Source organism: Ranitomeya imitator, chromosome 4 (assembly GCF_032444005.1).
Source record: "Ranitomeya imitator isolate aRanImi1 chromosome 4, aRanImi1.pri, whole genome shotgun sequence".
In the NCBI taxonomy this organism is placed as follows: Eukaryota; Metazoa; Chordata; class Amphibia; order Anura; family Dendrobatidae; genus Ranitomeya; species Ranitomeya imitator.
This window is the reverse complement of record NC_091285.1, coordinates 582,904,942-582,926,795: the sequence shown is the minus strand read 5'-3', so window position 1 is coordinate 582,926,795 and position 21,854 is coordinate 582,904,942. Positions and strand designations below refer to the sequence as shown.

Here is a 21,854-nt window from a genome sequence, read left to right as displayed (position 1 = left end):
GATGTATACCAATCAGCAGTAATATCTGTGTTGAATATATGAAGCAGCAAGTAAGCAATCAGTTCCTGAAGTAAATGGGCAATCGTAAGGGTCTGGGCAAATTTTAGAAGGCATCTAACCAAAATGCTATGGCTAGATGACTGGTAAGAGTATTTTTTTTTTAAGAGGCAGGATTGGTGGGATGTTTGCAACATGCATACGATAGTACCTACCAGGGATGCACACAAAATTTATGGGACCTTAAAACAAAAGTTTCAATTGGACACCGAACTCCCTTGACTCTGAAAAAAAAACATATTCTGGTAAGCAGGGTCATATTTATAAACAGGGAGAGGGATGTGCATTACATTAACAGTAATTACAGTTGTGGCCAAAAGTATTGACACTCCTGCAATTCTGTCAGATAATACTCCGTTTCTTCCTGAAAATGATTGCAAACACAAATTCTTTGTTATTATTTCCAAAAAAAAGAAACAAAGTATACCCGCACTGCTGTCATACACGATCACCTATCGGCGTGCTACAATATGCTGTACCAGCCCCTATACCTCCTACTCAATGCATGGGCATAAGGGGTGCTCAACCAAAAAGATATATAATTCAAAAGCAAAAGAAAAAAAGTGGTTAGCACTTACCAAACCCGATGCTGTAAAAAGTCTTTATTTGGACATGGACAGGGAGAACATGATGTCTGAAGGATGATCCTTCAGACATCATGTTCTCCCTGTCCATGTCCAAATAAAGACTTTTTACAGCATCAGGTTTGGTGAGTGCTAACCACTTTTTTTCTTTTGCTTTTTCTTTGTTATTATTATCTTCATTTAATTTGTCTTAAATGAAAAAACACAAAAAGAATTGTCCTAAAGCCAAATTGGATATTATTCCACACCAAACATAAAAAAGGGGGTGGACAAAAGTATTGGCACTGTTCGAAAAATCATGTGATGCTTCTCTAATTTTTGTAATTAACAGCACCTGTAACTTACCTGTGGCACCTAACAGGTGTTGCAATAACTAAATCACACTTGCAGCCAGTTGACATGGATTAAAGTTGACTCAACCTCTGCCCTGTGTCCTTGTGTGTACCACATTGAGCATGGATAAAAGAAAGAAGACCAAAGAACTGTCTGAGGACTTGAGAAACCAAATTGTGAGGAAGCATGAGCAATCTCAAGGCTACAAATCCATCTCCAAAGACCTGAATGTTCCTGTGTCTACCATGCGCAGTGTCAAAGAAGTTTAAAGCCCTTGGCACTGTGGCTAACCTCCCTAGATGTGGGCGGAAAAGAAAAATTGACAAGAGATTTCAACGCAAGATTGTGCGGATGTTGGATAAAGAACCTCGACTAACATCCAAACAAGTTCAAGCTGCCCTGCATTCCGAGGGTACAACAGTGTCAACCCATACTGTCGGCGTCTGAATGAAAAGGGACTGTATGGTAGGAGACCCAGGAAGACCCCACTTCTTACCCCGAGACATAAAAAAGCCAGGCTGGAGTTTGCCAAAACTTACCTGAAAAAGCCTAAAATATTTTGGAAGAATGTTCTCTGGTCAGATGATACAAAAGTAGAGCTTTTGGGGCAAAGGCATCAACATAGTGTGAGAAAGCTGGGTCTCCCTCAGAGGTCATGGGTCTTCCAGCAGGACAATGACCCAAAACACACTTCAAAAAGCACTAGAAAATGGTTTGAGAAAGCACTGGAGACTTCTAAGGTGGCCAGCAATGAGTCCAGACCTGAATCCCATAGAACACCTGTGGAGAGATCTAAAAATGGCAGTTTGGAGAAGGCACCCTTCAACTATCAGGGACCTGGAGCAGTTTGCCAAAGAAGAATGGTCTAAAATTCCAGCAGAGCATTGTAAGAAACTCATTGATGGTTACCGGAAGCGGTTGGTCGCAGTTATTTTGCCTAAAGGTTGTGCAACCAAGTATTAGGCTGAGGGTGCCAATACTTTTGTCTGGCCCATTTTTGGAGTTGTGTGAAATGAACCTGAAGACCCACCTCTTCAGACAAGCCTACAACCTGCAGCTACCACCGATCGACCAAACCGCTGCATGACCATCTCTACCCTAACCTACTGTATTCTCACCCATCCCTTGTAGATTGTGAGCCTTCGCGGGCAGGGTCCTCATTCCTCCTGTACCAGTTATGACTTGTATTGTTTAAGATTATTGTACTTGTTTTCATTATGTATACCCCTCCTCACATGTAAAGCGCCATAGAATAAATGGCGCTATAACAATAAATAATAATAATAAAATGATCAATGTTTTGCTTCATTCTCTTTTGTGTTTTTTCATTTAAGACAAATTAAATGAAGATAATAATACCAAAGAATTTGTGTTTGCAATCATTTTCAGGAAGAAACTGAGTATTATCTGACAGAATTGCAGGGGTGTCAATACTTTTGGCCACAACTGTATGCCCCTATTGAAGCCCCTTAGTGTTCTCACCCACAAAACCACTTTCCTTGCCGTTATAGAGTTTGATTTCAAAAATCCCTCCCACTCACACCCATATAGTATAATACCACACAACTTGTCAGTATGATACCTGTCACGCACGCGCCGAGACTGGTTGGCGCGGGGGTGTGGCCACACTGAACCACAGACCAAACTACCCTGGAAGGGGCGTAACTAAGTACCTTCCTAGGTGTTCGCTGGAGCCTCTGATGGTGAGGTCAGACTTGTGCAATAGGAAGCTACCAGGTACCACTCCAGGGTGGTGTCTGGCTGTGGCTGCTGATCCCACTGGGGAACGGAACATAGCGAATATAGGCAAGCGGGCACTCTGGCAAACACGGCTGGGACACAGCCAAGCAGACGGATACAACAGAGAAGCAGGCGGGCATGGCTGGCTCTCTGGTAGGCAGGCAGGTACAGCTGGGACACAGGCAGATCGGTACAACAGATACACTGGCAGGCGGGCACAGCTGGCTCTCTGGTAGGCAGGCGGACAAGACTGGTACACTGGAAGAACCGGTCTGCATGCAGGTATGTAAAACAGGTAAGAACCTGTTCAGACAGGAGGACTTAAGAATAGGTAGAGAAAGAGCGGATGCAGAGCGAAAGCACAGCTGTGCTAGTGCCAAGAACAGAAATGCAGGAGGCGGAGCCAAGAGCGGGAGAAGTAGAACCGCAAGGAGCGGAGCAAAGTAGACCCACAAGAAGCGGAGCCGCAGAGCGAGAACTGAGCGGAGCTGCAGAGAAGGGCCACAGAGTGCAGAGCAAAGTCAGAGTACAGAGCAAAGCCACAGAGTGCGGAGCAGAGCAAAGACAGAGTGCAGAGCTGAGAGCAGAGCAAAGACAGAGTGCAGAGCAAGACACAGTGCAGAGCCGAGAACTAAACCACAGAGTGCAGAGCAAGGTAACAGAATGCAGAGCAAGGAGCAAAGCAAGGTTGCAGAGAACGGAGCCGAAAGCAGCGCAAAGCAAGACACAGAGGGCAGAGCAAAGGTAGATGCAGAGCAAAGCAAGACACAGTACGCACAGCAGAAAAAGCAAATCAAGACAGGGATATAAACGGACACGGGAACAGGACTAGACTAAGACAGAGACAAGGCACAGAGACATAGACACAAGCCAGGGTACAACGCCCCTCTGGGTGGCTACACAGGAAGCAGACCAGGGTAGAACCTAAAAATGATCAACATAAATCACAACTAATATCCCTCGGAGGTCTGGAGTTGGAATGATGCTCAAAATCAAAGTGGAAAATGAAGTTACAGGCTGATCCAACTTCAGTGGAAATGCCTCAAGACAAGCAAAAGATGCTCAGTAGTGGGTGTGGCCTCCACGTGCCTGTATGATCTCCCTACAATGCCTGGACATGCTCCTGATAAGGCGGCGGATGGTCTCCTGAGGGATCTCCCGGACTAAAGCATCCGCCAACTCCTGGACAGTCTGTGGTGCAACGTGACATTGGTGGATGGTGCGAGACATGATGTCCCAGATGTGCTCAGTCGGATTCAGGTCTGGGGAACAGGCGGGCCAGTCCACAGCTGCAATGCCTTCATCTTGCAGGAACTGCTGACACACTCAAGCCACATAAGGTCTGGCATTGTCCTGCATTAGGAGGAACCCAGGGCCAACAGCACCAGCATATGGTCTCACAAGGGGTATGAGGATCTCATCTCGGTACCTGTTTTTTAAGTGTTCCCTTTATTTTTTTGAGAAGTGTATATATGTGTATATATATAGTCGCGTGGGGCATGGCCTTGCTCAATACAAGTGTGTGGAGTGAGGTCAGGAGTATTAACTCCTATTAAATACATACCCTCCGGTCCTGGCTCAGAAATCAGCAAATCCTGGGAGGATTCATAAGTTTTCAATCAGACAAAGTAGCTGCAGTCTTATTGATTTGGACTGGACTACCCCTTTAAGGTTGGAGTCACACTAACGTATGAAAAATCGGTCCAAGACTCCCTGCCGAGAGTCACAGGAGTGTCATGCGAGTACAATCCGATTTTTCACACCTAGCGTCCGATTTACATCCGAATGCAGTGCAATTGCTATCTGATTGCAATGCAATTTTAACATGAGTTTTTACATACAGCAGTTCTCTGTCATTTACACATCGTTTTAAAGGGACATTTTAGTGAAAACAAACACACACAAATAATAGAATAAAAGCTGGCAATTCATGTGCCGCGTACAGTAAAATCACATAGTGACAGGTTAGAATATAATAGAATAGATATATACACGTGGTCAAAATTGTTGGTACCCTTTGTTTAATGACAGAAAACCCCACAATGGTCACAGAAATAACTTGAATCTGACAAAAGTTATAATAAATAAAAATCTATGAAAATTAACAAATAACAGTCACACATTGCTTTTCAACCATGCTTCCACAGAATTAAAAAAAAAAAAAAAAACAAACAAACAAACCATGAAATAGGCCTGGACAGAAATGATGGTGTCAAGGCTCCTGGGTGTAGCTACTGCCGGGAGGCTACTCACCGCAGTAAGGGACCCCGCAGCAGAACGGCGGAGAACTCACTGGGTAGTGAGCAGGACCTGAACCATGTGACAGAGGGGGAGTGTCCAGGGGTGGAGCAGGGTGTCGGTGTGCAAACAAAGGGATTGGTGCCAGAGAATAGTCAAACGTGCTGAAGTCAATAACCAGGGAACAAGTGAGGTATTGGAGGGTGAGATAGAAGGCTAGTCAGGTGGAAGCCAGAGGTCAGAAAGCCGAGTGGATCAAACATACCAGATCAAACACGGAGAGCAAACAAGCAACAAAGAATGCACACGCACTCCAGGGGGTCAGGCACACAGACAAAACGAAAGTATGACTGACAGAGAATCCTAGTCCAGCGTGGGTATAAATATCCCTCCCAGATCCAAAAGGAGGCCACAACAATTAACCCTGAAAGGACAGGGCATTAACCCTGTCCAAACCATGACCCCCAGGCTTCTCTGGATATCTGGCATGGAAGGCCCGCACCAGATGATCGGCGTGCACCTAACTGTCCGGGACCCATGACCAATCAACAAGAGAATACCCTTTCCAATGTATCAGATACTGGAGTTTCTGATGCACCCAACGGGAGTCAATGATGCGCCCTACCTCATACTCCAGCTGTCCCTCTACCAATACTGGCGGAGCAGCGGCCGAGGAATCTTCCCTAACCGTCCCCACTGGTGGGCAGCTGTAGTCTGTAGGCCACCGGATTAACTACCTCCACAATAAACTTGGGGCCCAGCTTCATAGAGGGTATCTTAAGCTTGATGTTACGGGTGGATAACCACACCTTTTCCCCTACTACAAACGCTGAACCTGGCCCCCTCCTCCTGTCTGCAAATCGTCTGTAACTTTCTTGGGCTTTAGAGATGTTCGTCTCAACCTCCCTCCAAAGAGTACTCAAACGCTGTACCATGCACTCGACTCCAGGACAACCTGAATCCATGCCAGAAAATTCCCCAAAATGTGGGTCAAACCCATAGTTGACCTGAAAGAGAGACATTCCAGTGGACTGACTCATATGAGTGTTGAACGCAAATTCTGCCATGGGCAATACCTCACACAAGTCCTCCTGTCTGGAAGAGGCCAGGCATCTCAAAATTTGCTCCAAGGATTGGTTCGTGCGTTCAGTCTGTCCATTAGATTCCGGATGATAGGCAGAGGAGAAAGACAGCGTAATCCCCAGCTTCTTACAAAAAGCCCTCCAAAACCTGGCCACAAACTGCACACCTCTGTCTGACACCATATTCACAGGCACTCCATGCAACAGAACAACATGCTGTATAAATAAGCGGGCTAAGGTTTCAGCAGACGGTAATGCGAGTAGAGGTATAAAGTGTGCTTGTTTGGAGAACCTATCCACCACCACCCATACCACTGGAAGGAGGGAGATTTGTGATAAAGTCCATGAACAAATGTATCCATGGCCTATCCGGAATTGGCAAAGGCACCCATTCTCCGGCTGGTGAACAGGCGCACACCCCACATGCAGTCACAAACATTTTAACATCTGATACCATAGAGGGCCACCAGAAGCCTCTAGCAACAGCCCCCCATGTAGCTGCAATCCCAGGATGGGCACTTAACACATAATCATGAAACTCCTGCAGGAGTCTGAGACGCAACCGTTCCGGTACAAACAATTTACCTGGAGATTTATTACCAGGAGCCCAGGTTTGGGCCTCCAAAATCTTTTTCTGCAAATTGGATGAGATGTCCGCCACCACTACTCCTGGCTGAAGAATTGAGGAGGGAGGTTCTGGAGGGGACAAAGAATCAAAGCTTTGGGATAAAGCATCAGTCCTAATATTTTTAGATCCCGGGCGGAATGTGATGGTAAATTGAAATTGAGAGAAAAAAAGCGCCCACCGAGCCTGTCTGGGGGTCAAACTCTTGGCAGACTCGATATAGGCCAAATTTTTGTGATCAGTAACTGTAATGGGGTGGACGGCCCCCTCCAGGAAATGTCTCCACTCTTCAAAAGCCAACTTAACCGCCCTATTGCTGACATTATAAATTCTCTCAGCCAGAGAGAATTTTTTAGAAAAGAAGGCACACGCCTTCAGATTAGTGAGTGTAGAAGGACCCTGAGACAAAACTTCCCCCACCTCAGAAGCGTCAAATTCCACAATAAAGGGATTTGACTGATCGGGTTGTTGAAGTAAAACATTTTTTTTTGTGTCATGAAAGAATCTTTTGCAGCCATGGACCAATTTTTCACACCAGCCCCCTTGAGCGCGAGGTCTGTCAAAGGCTTTACCACCTGTGAAAAACCCTTAATAAACTTCCTATCGAAATTAGCGAAGCCCAAAAATTACTGCAACCTCTTCAAGTCATGAGGCTGCACCCAATCCGTAATGGCCTGGACCTTTTTTAGGATCCATGCGGAATCCCTCCCCAGACACAATTAAACCCAGAAAAGACAGATATTGCACAAAAAATTAACATTTTTCCAGTTTAGCATATAAATGATTCTCCCTGAGTCTCCTAAGAACCATACTCAGAGGGTGCAAGTGGGTTTGACTGTTCACTGAGTACACTAAAATGTCATCCAGGTAAATGATCACATAACGCCCAATTAGGTCAGAGAAAATAACATTAATGAAGTTTTGAAAAACAGCAGGAGCGTTAGTGAGACCAAAGGGCATAACTAAGTTTTCAAACAGCCCTTCAGTCGTCAGGAATGCTGTTTTCCATTCATGCCCTTCCTGGACCCTTATAAGGTTATAAGCAAGAACCCCGCTGCCATGGGTGAAACAGGAGACCGAATATACCCCTTGCGGAGACTCTTTGCTATGTACTTTTTCATGGCTTGATGCTCAGGCCCGAAAAATTAAACAGGCGAGCCTTGGGTAACTTGGCTCCCGGGACTAAATCAATGGCACAATCAAAAAGTCTATATGATGGAAGCCCCTCAGCCTCGCTTTCGGAAAACACGTCTTCAAAATCCTTCAGGTACTCCGGAATACCAACAGATGACACAGACACAGACTTTATAGGGGGGACAAGAGGTACCGGGTTACAACATACACTGTTATCCTTACATCCCCACTGAGTGATCTCCCCGTCACCCAATCAATGATAGGATTATGGCGTTGAAGCCAAGGCATTCCCAGTACCAGTCCAGCAGGCAAATTATCTAGAACAAAACAACTTAATTTTTCCAAATGAGTAGAACCCACTTTCAGAGAAAAAACTTTGGACATAAAACAAATTCTTTCCCGGGTGAGAGGAGACGAGTCAATAGCCACAATTTTAACAGGATCCTTAAGCCTGACTGACCCTATCTTATTAAAAGCCACCACCCTGGTATCGATTAGGTTAATGGTAGAACGGCAGTCAACAAAGGCAGTGGTCATGACAGGACCGCCACCAAGCTCCAATTCCACCTGAAGCAAAATTTTAGCAAGTGAGGAAAAATGTACCTGGTAGTCTGGGCAACTTCCTCGATTGTTACCCAGACTAAGATGTTTCCAGATGGCTTTAGCAGAAGGACAAGAGGGACAGTCCCTTTTCCAATGTCCAGAGGGTAAAAACATAGTTGGTTGTCTCTGTGGTGTCTTTTCTCTCTTTCCATCATCAAAATAGCTCCAACCTCCATGGGCTCAGGGACGGACGCAATGTCACACAGGTTTGAGTATAATGGAGACTCTTGCCGCATCACTCCCCTGGCACGGAGTCTCCGATCCATGTGGATCACCTGTGTCATGGCGTCGTTAAGGGTATCGGGGGGCACATGTAATGCCAGAGCATCCTGTAAACGGTCAAACAGGCCCCTGTGGAACAACCCCCTCAGGGCGTCGTCATTCCAGGATACTTCAGCGGCCCAGCATCTAAACTCTGAGCAGAACCATTCGGCTTAGTGCCTCCCCTCTGTCACACTCATCACCTTATCCTCTGTCCGACGCACTCTATCAGGATCGTCATAAATGTGCCCCAAAGCCTCAAAAAACAGGTTCACTGACATACGTTCAGAAGCAGAGGGAGAGAGAGAGAAAGCCCATGCCTGTGGAGCCCCCCTTAACAAGGACAAAATGATCCCTACCCTCTGCCTTTCATTACCAGAAGCTCGAGGACGTAATTAAAAAAACAACTTGCATCCCTCTTTTAGAAACCCTAAACAACTTTTTATTCCCGGAAAAATTGTCAGGTAACTTTACCGATGGTTCAGGGTCCACTAGGGATGCATATGTGGGGCCCCCATCCCGAGTCCCCAACAGAAAAGGTCCCTGAAGAGCACCCACCACATCTCTCTGCACCTGGTGGTGTGAGTGATCCAGGTCTTGCTGCTCCATGGACAGCTTCTGCATAAGTTGGGAGAGCTCACTAACCTGCTCCGTGAGAGCCCGTGCCGGATCCATAATAAACTCTCACCCAGCCACCTGGAAGAGACTGTAAGGTCAGTTATAATGTCAAGGCTCCTGGGTGTAGCTACTGCTGGGAGGCTACTCTCTACAGTAAGGGAGCCCACAGCAGAATGGTGGAGAACTCACCGGGTAGCAAGCAGGACCTGAACCATGTGACAGGGGGAGTGGCCAGGGGCGGAGGCGGGCGCCAGTGTGCAAAGGAGGCAAACAGCGCCGGAGAGTAGTCAAACGTGCCGAGGTGAATAACCAGGCAACGAGGTACTGGAGGGTGAGAAGAAGGATAGTCAGGTGGAAGCCAGAGGTCAGAAAACCGAGTGGATCAAACATACCAGATCAAGCACGGAGAGCAAACAAGCAACAAAATATGCACACGCACTCCAGGGGGTCAGGCACACAGACAAAACAAAAGTATAACTGACAGAGAATTCTAGTCCAGTGTGAGTATAAATATCCCTCACATATCCAAAAGGAGGCCACAACAATTAACCCTGAGAGGGCAGGGCATTAACCCTGTCCAAACCATGACAGATGCTACCCTTAACTTAATATTTAGTTGCACAACCTTTTGAGGCAATCACTGCAATCAAACGATTCCTGTAACTGTCAATGAAACTTCTGCACCTCCCGACAGGTATTTTGGCCCACTCCTCAAGAGCAAACTGCTCCAGTTGTCTCGTGTTTGAAGGTTGCCTTTTCCAGTTGGCATGTTTCAGCTCTTCCCAAAGATGCTCAATAGGATTTAGGTCAGGGCTAATAGAAGACAACTTCAGAATAGTCCAATGTTTTCCTCTTAGCCATTCTTGTGTGTTTTGGGTCATTATCCTGTTGCAAGACCCATGACCTGCAACTGAGACCAACCTTTCTGATACTGAGCAGCACATTTCTCTCTAGAATCCCTTAATAGTCTTGAGATTGCATTGTACCCTGCACAGATTCTAGACACCCTGTGCCAGATGCAGCAAAGCAGCCCCAGAACATAACAGAGCCTCCTCCATGTTTCACAGTGGGGACAGTGTTCTTTTCTTGATATGCTTCATTTTTCCGTCTGTGAACATAGAGCTGATGTGCCTTGCCAAAAAGTTCAATTTTTGTCTCATCTGTCCGTAGGACATTCTCCCAGAAGCTTTGTGGCTTGTCAACATGTAGTTTGGCAAATTCCAATCTGGCTTTTTTATGATTTTTTTTTCAGCAATGGTGTCCTCCTTGGTTGTCTCCCATGAAGTCCACTTTGGCTCAGACAATGACGGATGGTGCGATCTGACACTGATGTTCCTGGAGCTTGAAGTTCACCTTTAATCTATTTAGAAGTTTTTCTGGGCTCTTTTGTTACTATTAGTATTATCCTTCTCTTTGATTTTTCATCAATTTTCCTCCTGCGGCCACGTGAAGGGAGGTTGGCTAAAGTCCCATGGATCTTACATTTCTGAATAATATGTGCAACTGTAGTCACAGGAACATCAAGCTGCTTTGAGATGGTCTTATAACTTTTACCTTCAACATGTTTGTCTATAATTTTCTTTCTAATCTCCTGAGACAACTTTTTCCTTCACTTCCTCTGGTCCATGTTGAGTGTGATACACACCATATCACCAAACAGCACAGTGAGTATCTGTAGCCCTATATACAGGCCCACTCACTGATTCCGAGATTGTAGACACCTGTGATGCTAATTAGTGGACACACAGTGATTTAACATGTCCCTTTTGTCACATTTTCAGGGGTACCATCATTCCTGTCCAGGCCTATGAGCTACCGGCCCTGGTACAGACATGCAGGGACGCGCGAGGAGGGTGAGTAGGATGAGGGGGAGCTGCCTGCCCAGGGACAGAGATGCAGGGACGCGCAAGGAGGGTGAGTAGGATGGGGGGGCGGGTGAGTAGGATGGGGATGGGGGGGACCGTGAAGCCATGTGAGACCCTGGAGCCATGCACACAACAGGGAGAGCCACACATACCAGGGAATAAATGGGGGAGCCATATACCAGGACAAAACAGGGAAACCACGCATACCAGGGCAAGACGGGGGAAGCCACGCATTGCAGGACAGGACTGGGGGAGCCACACATAGGCAGGACAGGGATGAGGAGACAGTGCATACCTGGCTTATGCTCGAGTCAATAAGCTTACCCCGTTTTCCATGGCAAAAGTAGGTGCCTCGACTTATACTCGAGTATATATGGTATTTAATTAATAAAAGATTAATTTTTGGGAAAAAAATGGGGTGGCCTCCCCCATAATTTTCTTAACCAGCAGAGGGAAAGCCAATGGCTGGGGGCCAATGTTTATAGCCTGGGAAGGGGATAATACCCATGGAGCTTCCCAGGCTATTAATATCAGCTCACAACTGTATACTTAGCCTTTACTGGCTATTAAAATGGGGACACAAAAAAAATGATGTAGGGTCCCCCTATAATTAATAACCAACAAAGGCTTTGCAGACAGCTGCGGGCTAATACTAATCCAGTTGTGGGCTAATATTAATAGCCTAAGAAGGGGCCATGGATACTGCCCCCACCAGGCTAAAAACATGAGCTCTTAGCTGTCCCAGAAAAGGCACATCTCTAAGATGCGCCAATTCTGGCACTTAGCCTTGCTATACCCACTTGCCCTGTAGCGGTGGCAAGTGGAGTGATAGTTGGGGGTTTGATGTCATCTTTGTATTGTCACGTGACATCAAGTCCTGAGGTTAGTAATGGAGAGGCGGCAATAAGATGCCCCCATTACTAACCCCATAGTCACAGCCAATAAACTCACTTCACCTTTCTGATGTCAATGTGAGCGCCATGGGTGAGATCGTAAGTATGGTTTAATTAAGATTATTAAAGGAGTCTGTGTCATTCTTTCAATTACAGGACTTTTTTCTCTTTGTGTTTTCATACAATGTGACAATGGGGTTAGTATTGGGGTATCTTATTGATGCCTCTCCATTAGTAACCTCAGGGCTTGATGTCACTTGAAAATACAAAAATGACATCAACCCCCCCCAACTATCACCCCACTTGCCACCACTACAGGGCAAGTGGTAAGAGCCAGGCTAAGTGCCAGAATTGGCGCATCTTCATGATTCACCTTTTCTGGGGTGGCTGTAAGCTGATGTTTTTAGCCTGGGGGAAGGCAGTATCCATGGCCCCTTCCTAGGCTATTAATATCAGCCCGCATCTGTCTGCATAGCCTTTGCTGGTTATTAATTATAGGGTGACCCTACGTCATTTTTTAAATAGCCAGTAAAGGCTAAGTATACAGTTGTGAGCTGATATTAATAGCCTGGGAAGCTCCATGGGAATTACCCCCTTCCCAGGCTATAAACATCGTCCCTCAGCCATCAGCTTTCCCTCTGCTGGTTATGAAAATTGTACGGGAGCACCACGCCATTAGTTCTGAAAAATAATCTTTAATTAATTACATGTACAGTAAGCTACACACTGTACTAATTGTATTTGTCACAAACATCTGTATATCTACCTATTCTATTTCTATTTACTGTACATAATCAATCTCTTCTATACTGTCGGCTCCTGCAGTGATTTTACATTATGCGGCTGCTGAATTGCCAGCTTTTCTTCTACCTATGTACTATATATACATATGTATGTGTGTGTCACTGACATCTATATAGCTATGTATTCTACTGTATGTGTATATATATATCTATTCTACTCTAGCCTGTCAGTGTGATTTTTACTGTATGCTGCACATGAATTGCCGGCTTGTCAAAGGACACTGGTGTGTAAAAATCCAACAGCACTCTCATGATCCGACTGCTGTGCAAATTTTTTTCTCGCACCCATAGGCTTGCAATGGCGAGTCTCAGCCAAGTCTCGGTGACAATCACAGCATACTGCGATTTTGCACACACGTTGATTACACCTGAGAAAATAAACGGTGATGTGAGCTGCCCCTTAGATTAACACAATGTTTTCTCGCATAGCACTTGCCCGTATTTGGTAGTGTGATGCCGGCCTAAGATGAATTGTGCACTCCCAGTCTCAATGGGGCAAAAGCTGTTTTGGCGGCACAAGGTGGACCTGACGGAATGCGCAATTTTAATGCCATGTATGATTGTATATTGTAATTTGATGTTGTGTTCTTAAGAACGGTTCTAGTGGTCCCTTTCAAGGCCTGGGCAAACATGGCCTTCGAGAGCAAGAGATAGGTTTGTATTGGCTTTCTGCTCTTGCTTATACACAGGGAAATTCGTGAGGCACCTCCCCAATGACATTCTTTTGGTGGTACATATAAAAAAGAAGTGGTCTTCGTAAGTTTTTGGCTGCCGTCACACTAGCAGTATTTGGTCAGTATTTTACATCAGTATTTGTAAGCCAAAACAAGGAGTGGAGCAATTAGAAGAAAAGTATAATAGAAACATATGCACCACTTCTGTATTTATCACCCACTCCTGGTTTTGGCTACAAATACTGAGGTAAAATACTGACCAAATACTGAACGTGCGACGGCAGCCTTTGTCTACGTGCTCCGGTTTTTCTGCAGAGGATACAAATGAAATGCTTTTTGTACAGTTGAGCTTTTGTAGGGTGAAATTCTGGGGATAGAACTGTTTTAGTCATGAGGAGAATGAAAAAAGCCAGTGTTTATGAGACTGCGGAGGAAGTGAGGAAGGCCCGTCAGCTCATATGGGACTCTGTCCTTTGTTTCCTTTTTTTTTTCTTTCCATATATTTTTGCACATCCGACTAATCCGAGCTTTGTAAAGATATAAATACACCTATTGTGTGTTGAGTCCTGAACCCTGCTCCTCTGAGAGTGAATGAGGGATCATCCTGTGTCCCAGCTGTGGTTGAGAACCTCACTTCTGGCAGGGTCCCGTCACACACACCCAACACATACGAAGAGCAAAGTGTAGAATAATAAAGAGATCATGTCATTGCAAAGTAAATTCACTAAACGCAGTATAAAAAAAAAACCCTGGGAAGAACATCCTGTAATTACAAAGGATTTTCTAATGCCTACCTTCCTGTACCTAAACGGGAACAGAACCATAGGTCAGAATTTGAAAACAACTAAGTTACCCATAGTGACCAGTGAACAAAAAATATTGTTGTAATTTGTGCTTACTTTTCCACCCAGATTTTTGGCCTGCATCATAGTCGGTTATGGTCACGACTTCTATACAGTGCAACTGCGTGGCTGTCCCATTTTGTACAGACCCCATAAATCGATTTAATGAAGTACTTTAAAACCACCTGTCACCATTGCAATGTGATAATGTTCTAGGGTATAACAAAAATAGGTTTTAAAAATATATAGCAAAAATTAAAAAGTATTGCAGTTATTGAAACTTAATTGCCACAATAAAAAGTTGGTTATGAAGGTGAACATTGCCTTTAAATGTTATTTCAACAAACTTTGCATAAATCAATAGAACAAGCAAATATAAGAAACTTTATAAAATATCATATCAGAGAAATATGTTTTGTTTCTTCACTTACTAGCCACTTCTTGGTTCTGACTCCTGAACTCATCATTCACTAAAAAAAAACCCAGTTCAAATCCATCTTGGGCAAAGTAAGATGGACTGCCCAGCTCACTGAAGTATCAGATCACAACGCCTCTTAAACTCTATTCTATGGAGAGTAGGAGAAATAAAGCACACTCAACAAAGTTAGAGACCAGACAGATCAAGTGACCTCCTCTAGTTATTTTTTTTACTTGAGTACTGCATTCACAGCCACTCAGCTCAGTACTATTGTATAGTGGCCTGCATGCTCCATGCCTCTGAACTTCTGCCACATAGAGACAGGACAGGGAAATTATGGCTGTATGTACTGTGTATGGGAGATATCATAGAAACTAGTCTCCACCCACCAGCTCAGAGACAACTGAAAATCAGAGATCGAGCCAGCAGAGGAGAAAACCTGTGAGAAATACAGGATACAAGTCATATAATTGCCAAAATTTGTGTTAATTTTCGTGGATACAAAGGACATCTTATTCTGAAACATCATGTAGTCTTAAAGTCTAAAAGACATTGACTGCCGACCTTAGAAATGACTGCGGTTGACTTTAATATTTGACTCTAATTTTCTTCATAATATTTCCAATAACCCCAAATCACTAGACAGGAGCTGTGGTTTTATGCTGTGCCCCTTGTGTCAGGAAGGTAACACTGATCATGTGTGATCATCTTTCACTAAAAAGATAGTGCCTTGAGTGTAGGGTCGCTCATGTCAAGCAACTTCTTTATGAAAGTCATAAAGAAATTTATTGTAAATTGACTGCTCATTGTAATGGATGTGCAGGAACCACATGGCTATTAACAATAAGCCGCATGTTGAACTCCCTAAGCCTACTGTCAGTAAGGTCAACCCTCCGTACATGGGCATGTACAGTGAGGAAAAAACGTATTTATTCAGCCACAATTTTGCAAGTTCTCCCACTTAAAAAGATGAGAGAGGCCTGTAATTGACATCATAGGTAGACCACAACTATGAGAGACAAAATGAGAAAACAAATCCAGAAAATCACCTTGTCTGATTTGGCAAGATTTATTTTGTAAAATATGGTGGAAAATAAGTATTTGGCCATTAACAAAAGTTCATCTCAATATTTTGTTATATATCCTTTGTTGGCAATGACAGAGGTCAAACGTTTTCTGTAAGTCTTCACAAGGTTGCCACACACTGTTGTTGATATGTTGGCCCATGCCTCCATGCAGATCTTCTCTAGGGCAGTGATGTTTTGGGCCTGTCGCTGGGCAACATGGACTTTCAACTCCCTCTAAAGGTTTTCTGTGGGTTGAGATTTGGAGACTGGCTAGGCCACTTCAGGATCTTCATATGCTTCTTACTAAGCCACTCCTTCATTTCCCTGGTGGTGTGCTTGGGATCATTAACATGCTGAAAGACCCGTCCACGTTTCATCTTCAATGCCTTTGCTGATGGAAGGAGGTTTGCACTCAAAATCTCATGATACATGGCCCCATTCATTCTTTCATGTACACGGATCAGTCGTCCTGGTCCCTTTGCAGAGAAACAGCCCCAAAGCATGATGTTGCCACCCCATGCTTCACAGTAGGTATGGTGTTCTTTGGATGCAACACAGCATTCTGTCTTCTCCAAACACGACGAGTTTTGTTACTACCAAACAGTTCTAGCCTGGTTTCATCATATCATATGGCATTCTCCCAATACTCTTCTGGATAATCCAAATGCTCTCTAGCAAACTTCAGACGGGCCCGGATATGTACTGGCTTAAGCAGGGGGACACGTCTGGCACTGCAGGATCTGAGTCCCTGGTGGCGTAGTGTGTTACTGATGGTAGCCTTTCTTACGGTGGTCCCAGCTCTATTCAGGACATTCACTAAGTCCCCGCATGTGGTTCTGGGATTTTTGCTCACCGTTCTTGTGATCAATTTGACTCTGCGGGGTGAGATCTTGCATGGAGCCCCAGTACGAGGGAGATTATCAGTGGTCTTGTATGTCTTCCATTTTCTTATTATTGCTTCCACAGTTGATTTCATCACACCAAGCTGCTTGCCTATTGCAGATTCAGTATTCCCAGCCTGGTGCAGGGCTACAATTTTGTTTCTGGTGCCCTTCGACAGCTCTTTGGGCTTCACCATAGTGGAGTTTGGAGTGTGACTGTATGAGGTTGTGGACAGGTGTCTTTTATACTGATAACAAGTTCAAACAGGTGCTATTACTACAGGTAATGAATGGAGGACAGAGGCGCCTCTTAAAGAAGAAGTTACAGGTCTGTGAGAGCCAGAAATCTTGCATGTTTTTAGGTGACCAAATACTTATTTTCCACCATAAGTTGTGAAATAAATCTTGCCAAATCAGATAAGGTGATTTTCTAGATTTGTTTTCTCATTTTGATTCTCATAGTTGTGGTCTACCTATGATGTCAATTACAGGCCTGTCTCATCTTTTTAAGTGGCAGAACTTGCACAATTGGTGGCTGACTAAATACTTTTTTCCCCACTGCAGGTCGTAGGAAGTTGAATACAATGATTCCTTGATATCTACAAACCGATATCTTATTCCAGAGAAATTCACATTTTTATTATATGCAACTAAGCTGTTAAGATCTATTGGCCAGTCATATCTCACATGAGAATCTGCCCATGTAGACGGCTTAGGAGGGTTGATCTCACTTATATATTCCCATTAATGTCCCGAACTACTAGTGAAGCTCTGCATAGACAGGCAGAGCAGATTAACGAGCAAAGTAATCAAGCAATAGACAATACGGTCCAGTCATTAATTAAGTGCAAACACGATTTCAGGAGAAATATGGTAACCAGTGTTGTATGTATTTATGATAGATAATAATGCACTGACAATTAAAATGTTTACATTTAATTGGCATACAAAATGTGTAGTGAAAATGGGTAAGTGACTTATTGGGTATTGGCACCTAGAGTCTCCATAAAGAGAATGGCAGTCTCTTCTCCAGGCTAGTCTGCTGTGTAAAGGATACGGACAGTGATTACTTTCCGTAATAGCACCAATTTTCATTAAGGAAAGGTATTGATATTCCAAACCACAAGTGTAAGATACATGGCTATTTCCTTTGCTTTGCTACATTTCGGAGTCTCTTACACTGACTACAGTCTTTAAGCCGTAGACTCTTCTTAATGCCCCAACTCTTCAGTGCCATACAGGCTAGTAAGACCGTTTTCTGTGGATTTATCCATGAGGTATGGTGTCTGTAGTGCTAAGGCCGCTATTTCCAGTACCACAGAGGCTGTTACTGGTCCAATTGGAAAGCATAATGTGCACATATGGCCAACAATGGTTAGGGAGAAGTGGTCCACAGATGGTATGTATCGGTATATGCCGTTAACGTATGTTGGATTTATCACTTACGATCTGTACTTTCACAAGTCTTTGTCATACTTTTCACCTTTCGGGTCAGTCGGCTTCAGCAGTGAAGGGCTCGTGTGGCAGAAATCCACATCATGAACAGTGCACAATGCTACAGAAGGAAATAGTGTAGGCCAGAAAGTAGAGATAGACTTCCTCTTGTCTTTAAGATGCAACAATAATATAGATTATACCATAGTTGTTTGTTACTAATCCTTGAGGAACCTACAGCACCAAGAAGCAGAATTTTATAAGGAGCATTCGATTCCTCCACTGGCCAGCCAGTGAATTATCAAGAGTTTCATAAGAGGTCACTTGCAGGAAATTAGCACCAAAAATCCAAAGTTAAGTGTATTTTTGGACAGGATTACTGCATATGGGACACTGGAAGCAAAAAAAAAGTCAAACAATTCCTAGATGCAATGCAGCGCTCTTCTATCCCTTTGATAGAGCAGAAAAAAAATCTGCAGGGACGGATCTGTGGACCTTCTTTAGCCGAGATGGAGATAACCAAGTTTGGTACAATCATTTGGTCCCTGAGATTAGAGACATGGCTATCGTCCTCACCTCCGAGACACCCGTTGATTACTGAGTTCACGCGAGCTTTGAATATGAGACTGGCAAGTTTGGCAGCATTGAGCCTGGACTGTAGGTAGGGAACAACGGCCAAGGATTTTCAATGTCCGACAGAAGCTGAAGGTGAGGCGGTCACGAGTGCACTGAAGACCTGTAAGAGGAATAAGGTATCAGTGAATAAAGAGAAGATGAAGATACAGAATCACCAATACTACAAGTAGTATACAATGCAGAAAACATTTGTGTAATTAAAAAGGTAAGCATGTATCCAATGGTAGCCAGGGTGTCTGCTGCCGCCTATAATTTTGATCAAGCATAAAATTCAAGATGCATTCATGTGTCCATCCTTGGTAGTGATCAAGATAAAATTACATATAAGTTGGAGGAACATCCAGTAAGCAGTCGCTAGTCAAATCTCTGAGTATATATCTATATATATAATCATCTAAGATCCACTTCCGTCTGTCTGTCTGTTTCTCTGTCACAGAAATCCCGCATCACTGATTGGTCGCGGCCGGCTGGTCCCAAGAGTGCATTGCAGCAAGGACCCCAGATGACGTAGCGGTCTCGCGAGAATGGTACATCATCACGGGTTATTGCCGCAAGGCATTACTGGGAACGGAGCGTCGCGAGGAGCATCGCTAAACACCTGGGCTGGATCTGGGGAGGTGAGTATATAACTATTTTTTATTTTAATTCTTTTTTTTTTAACAGGGATATGGTTCCCACATTGCTATATACTACGTGGGCTGTTATATACTGCGTGAGCTGTGTTATATACTACGTCACTGTGCTATATACTATGTGGGCTGTGCTATATATTACGTGGGCTGTGCAATATACTACGTGGGCTGTGCAATATACTACGTGGCTGTGCTATATACTACGTGGCTGTGTTAAAAACTGTGGGCAGTGTTATATACTACGTCACTGTGCTATATACCATGTGGGCTGTGCTATATACTACATGGGCTGTGTTATATACTGCGTGGCTGTGCTATATACTACGTGGCTGTGCTATATACTACGTGGCTGTGCAATATACTACGTAGGTTGTGCTATATACTACGTAGGTTGTGCTATATACTACGTGGCTATGCTATATACTACGTGGCTGTGCAATATACTACGTGGCTGTGTTATATACTGCGTGGGCTGTTATATACCACGTGGGCTGTGCTATATACGTGGGCTGTGCTATATACTATGTGGGCTGTGATATATACTATGTGGGCTGTGCTATATACTACGTGTCTATGCTATATACTACGTGGCAGTGCTATATACTACTTGGCTGTGCAATATACTACGTGGCTGTGCTATATACTACGTGGCTGTGTTATATACTACATAACTGTGCTATATACAACTACGTGGCTGTGCTATATACTATGTGGGCTGTGTTATATGTTAAGTGGGCTGTGAGACCATTTCGCCCGGGGCCCTCAAAAACCTGGAGCTTGCCCTGGGCCGGCGGCGAACAATCAGCGACAGACGCAGTCGGCCATGAATTGGCACGGGATTTGAACCACGCTTCGCTAATTGGTCACGCCCGGCTGGCCGAATCCTGTGCATTCATTGCATTATTCTGAAATCTTCATAAATAAACTACATACATATTCTAGAATACCCGATGTGTTAGAATCGGGCCACAATCTAGTGTATATATATATATATATATATATATATATATATATATATACAGTATAGAGCAAAAGTTTGGACACACCTTCTCATTTAAAGATTTTTCGTGACTAAGAAAATTGTAAATTCACACTGAAGACATCAAAACTATGAATTAACACATGTGGAATTATATACTTAACCTGTTTTTCTCATCTTTTAGGTTACATCGGGGGCTTATCTACAGCATTACAGAATACTGTAGATAAGCCCCTGATGCCGGTGGGCTTAGCTCACTGTTGATTTTGGGGGTGACAGGTTCCCTTTAACAGAAAAGTGTGAAACAACTGAAATTATGTCTTATAGTCTAGGTTCTTCAAAGTAGCAACCTTTTGCTTTGATGACTGCTTTGCACACTCTTGGCATTCTCTTGATGAGCTTCAAGAGGTAGTCACCGGAAATGGTTTTCACTTCACAGGTGTGCCCTGTCAGGTTTAATAAGTTGGATTTCTTGCCTTATAAATGGCAACCATCAAATGGGACCATCAGTTGTGTTGTGCAGAAGTCTGGTGGATACACAGCTGATAGTCCTACTGAATAGACTGTTAGAATTTGTATTATGGCAAGAAAAAAGCAGCTAAGTAAAGATAAACGAGTGGCCATTATTACTTTAAGAAATGAAGGTCAATCAGTCCGAAAATTGGGAAAACTTTGAATGTGTCCCCAAGTGCAGTTGCAAAAACCATCAAGCTCACATGAGGACCGCCCCAGGAAAGGAAGACCAAGAGTCACCTCTGCTTCTGAGGATAAGTTTATCCGAGTCACCAGCCTCAGAAATCGCAGGATAACAGCAGCTCAGATTAGAGACCAGGTCAATGCCACACAGAGTTCTAGCAGCAGACACATCTCTACAACAACTGTTAAGAAGAGACTTTGTCGCAGGCAGAGTATGGGGTTTTCCGGTTATGTTTATGTGGTGGTGGGGGGGGGAATTTGGGGTTACAGTATTATTCAATATTGTTACTCTTTCATTTGACCTATTGATGGTAATGTTTGATTTGTACTGTATTTACAAAACTTTAATAAAAAGATTTTTTTTTTTTTAAAAAAAAGAATAGACTTTGTGCAGCAGGCCTTCAGGGTAAAATAGCTGCTAGGAAACCACTGCTAAGGACAGGCAACAAGCAGAAGAGACTTGCTTGGGCTAAAGAACACAAGGAATGGACATTAGACCAGTGGAAATCTGTGCTTTGGTCTGATGAGTCCAAATTTGAGATCTTTAGTTCCAACTACTGTGTCTTTGTGTGATGCAGAAAAAGTGAACGGATGGACTCTACATGCCTGGTTCCCACCATGAAGCATGGAGGAGGAGGTGTGATGGTGTGGGGGTGCTATGCTGGTGACACTGTTGGGGATTTATTCAAAATTGAAGGCATACTGAACCAGCATGGCTACCACAGCATCTTGCAGCGGCATGCTATTCCATCCGGTTTG

At 44.1% G+C, this 21,854-nt stretch overlaps 1 protein-coding gene across 2 annotated transcripts in view; it reads right to left on the bottom strand.

The window, feature by feature from the left end:
* Positions 1 to 17,575: 17,575 nt before the first annotated feature.
* The window catches only part of ADAMTS7 (ADAM metallopeptidase with thrombospondin type 1 motif 7), a 131,715-nt gene continuing 127,436 nt past the window's right edge, over positions 17,576 to 21,854 (bottom strand). For both annotated transcript variants that reach the window (XM_069766453.1, XM_069766454.1), the window contains one exon: positions 17,576 to 18,888. In XM_069766453.1, the coding sequence (XP_069622554.1) occupies positions 18,725 to 18,888 (164 nt within the window). In that variant the 3' untranslated portion in view covers positions 17,576 to 18,724. The remainder of the gene's footprint in view (positions 18,889 to 21,854) is intronic.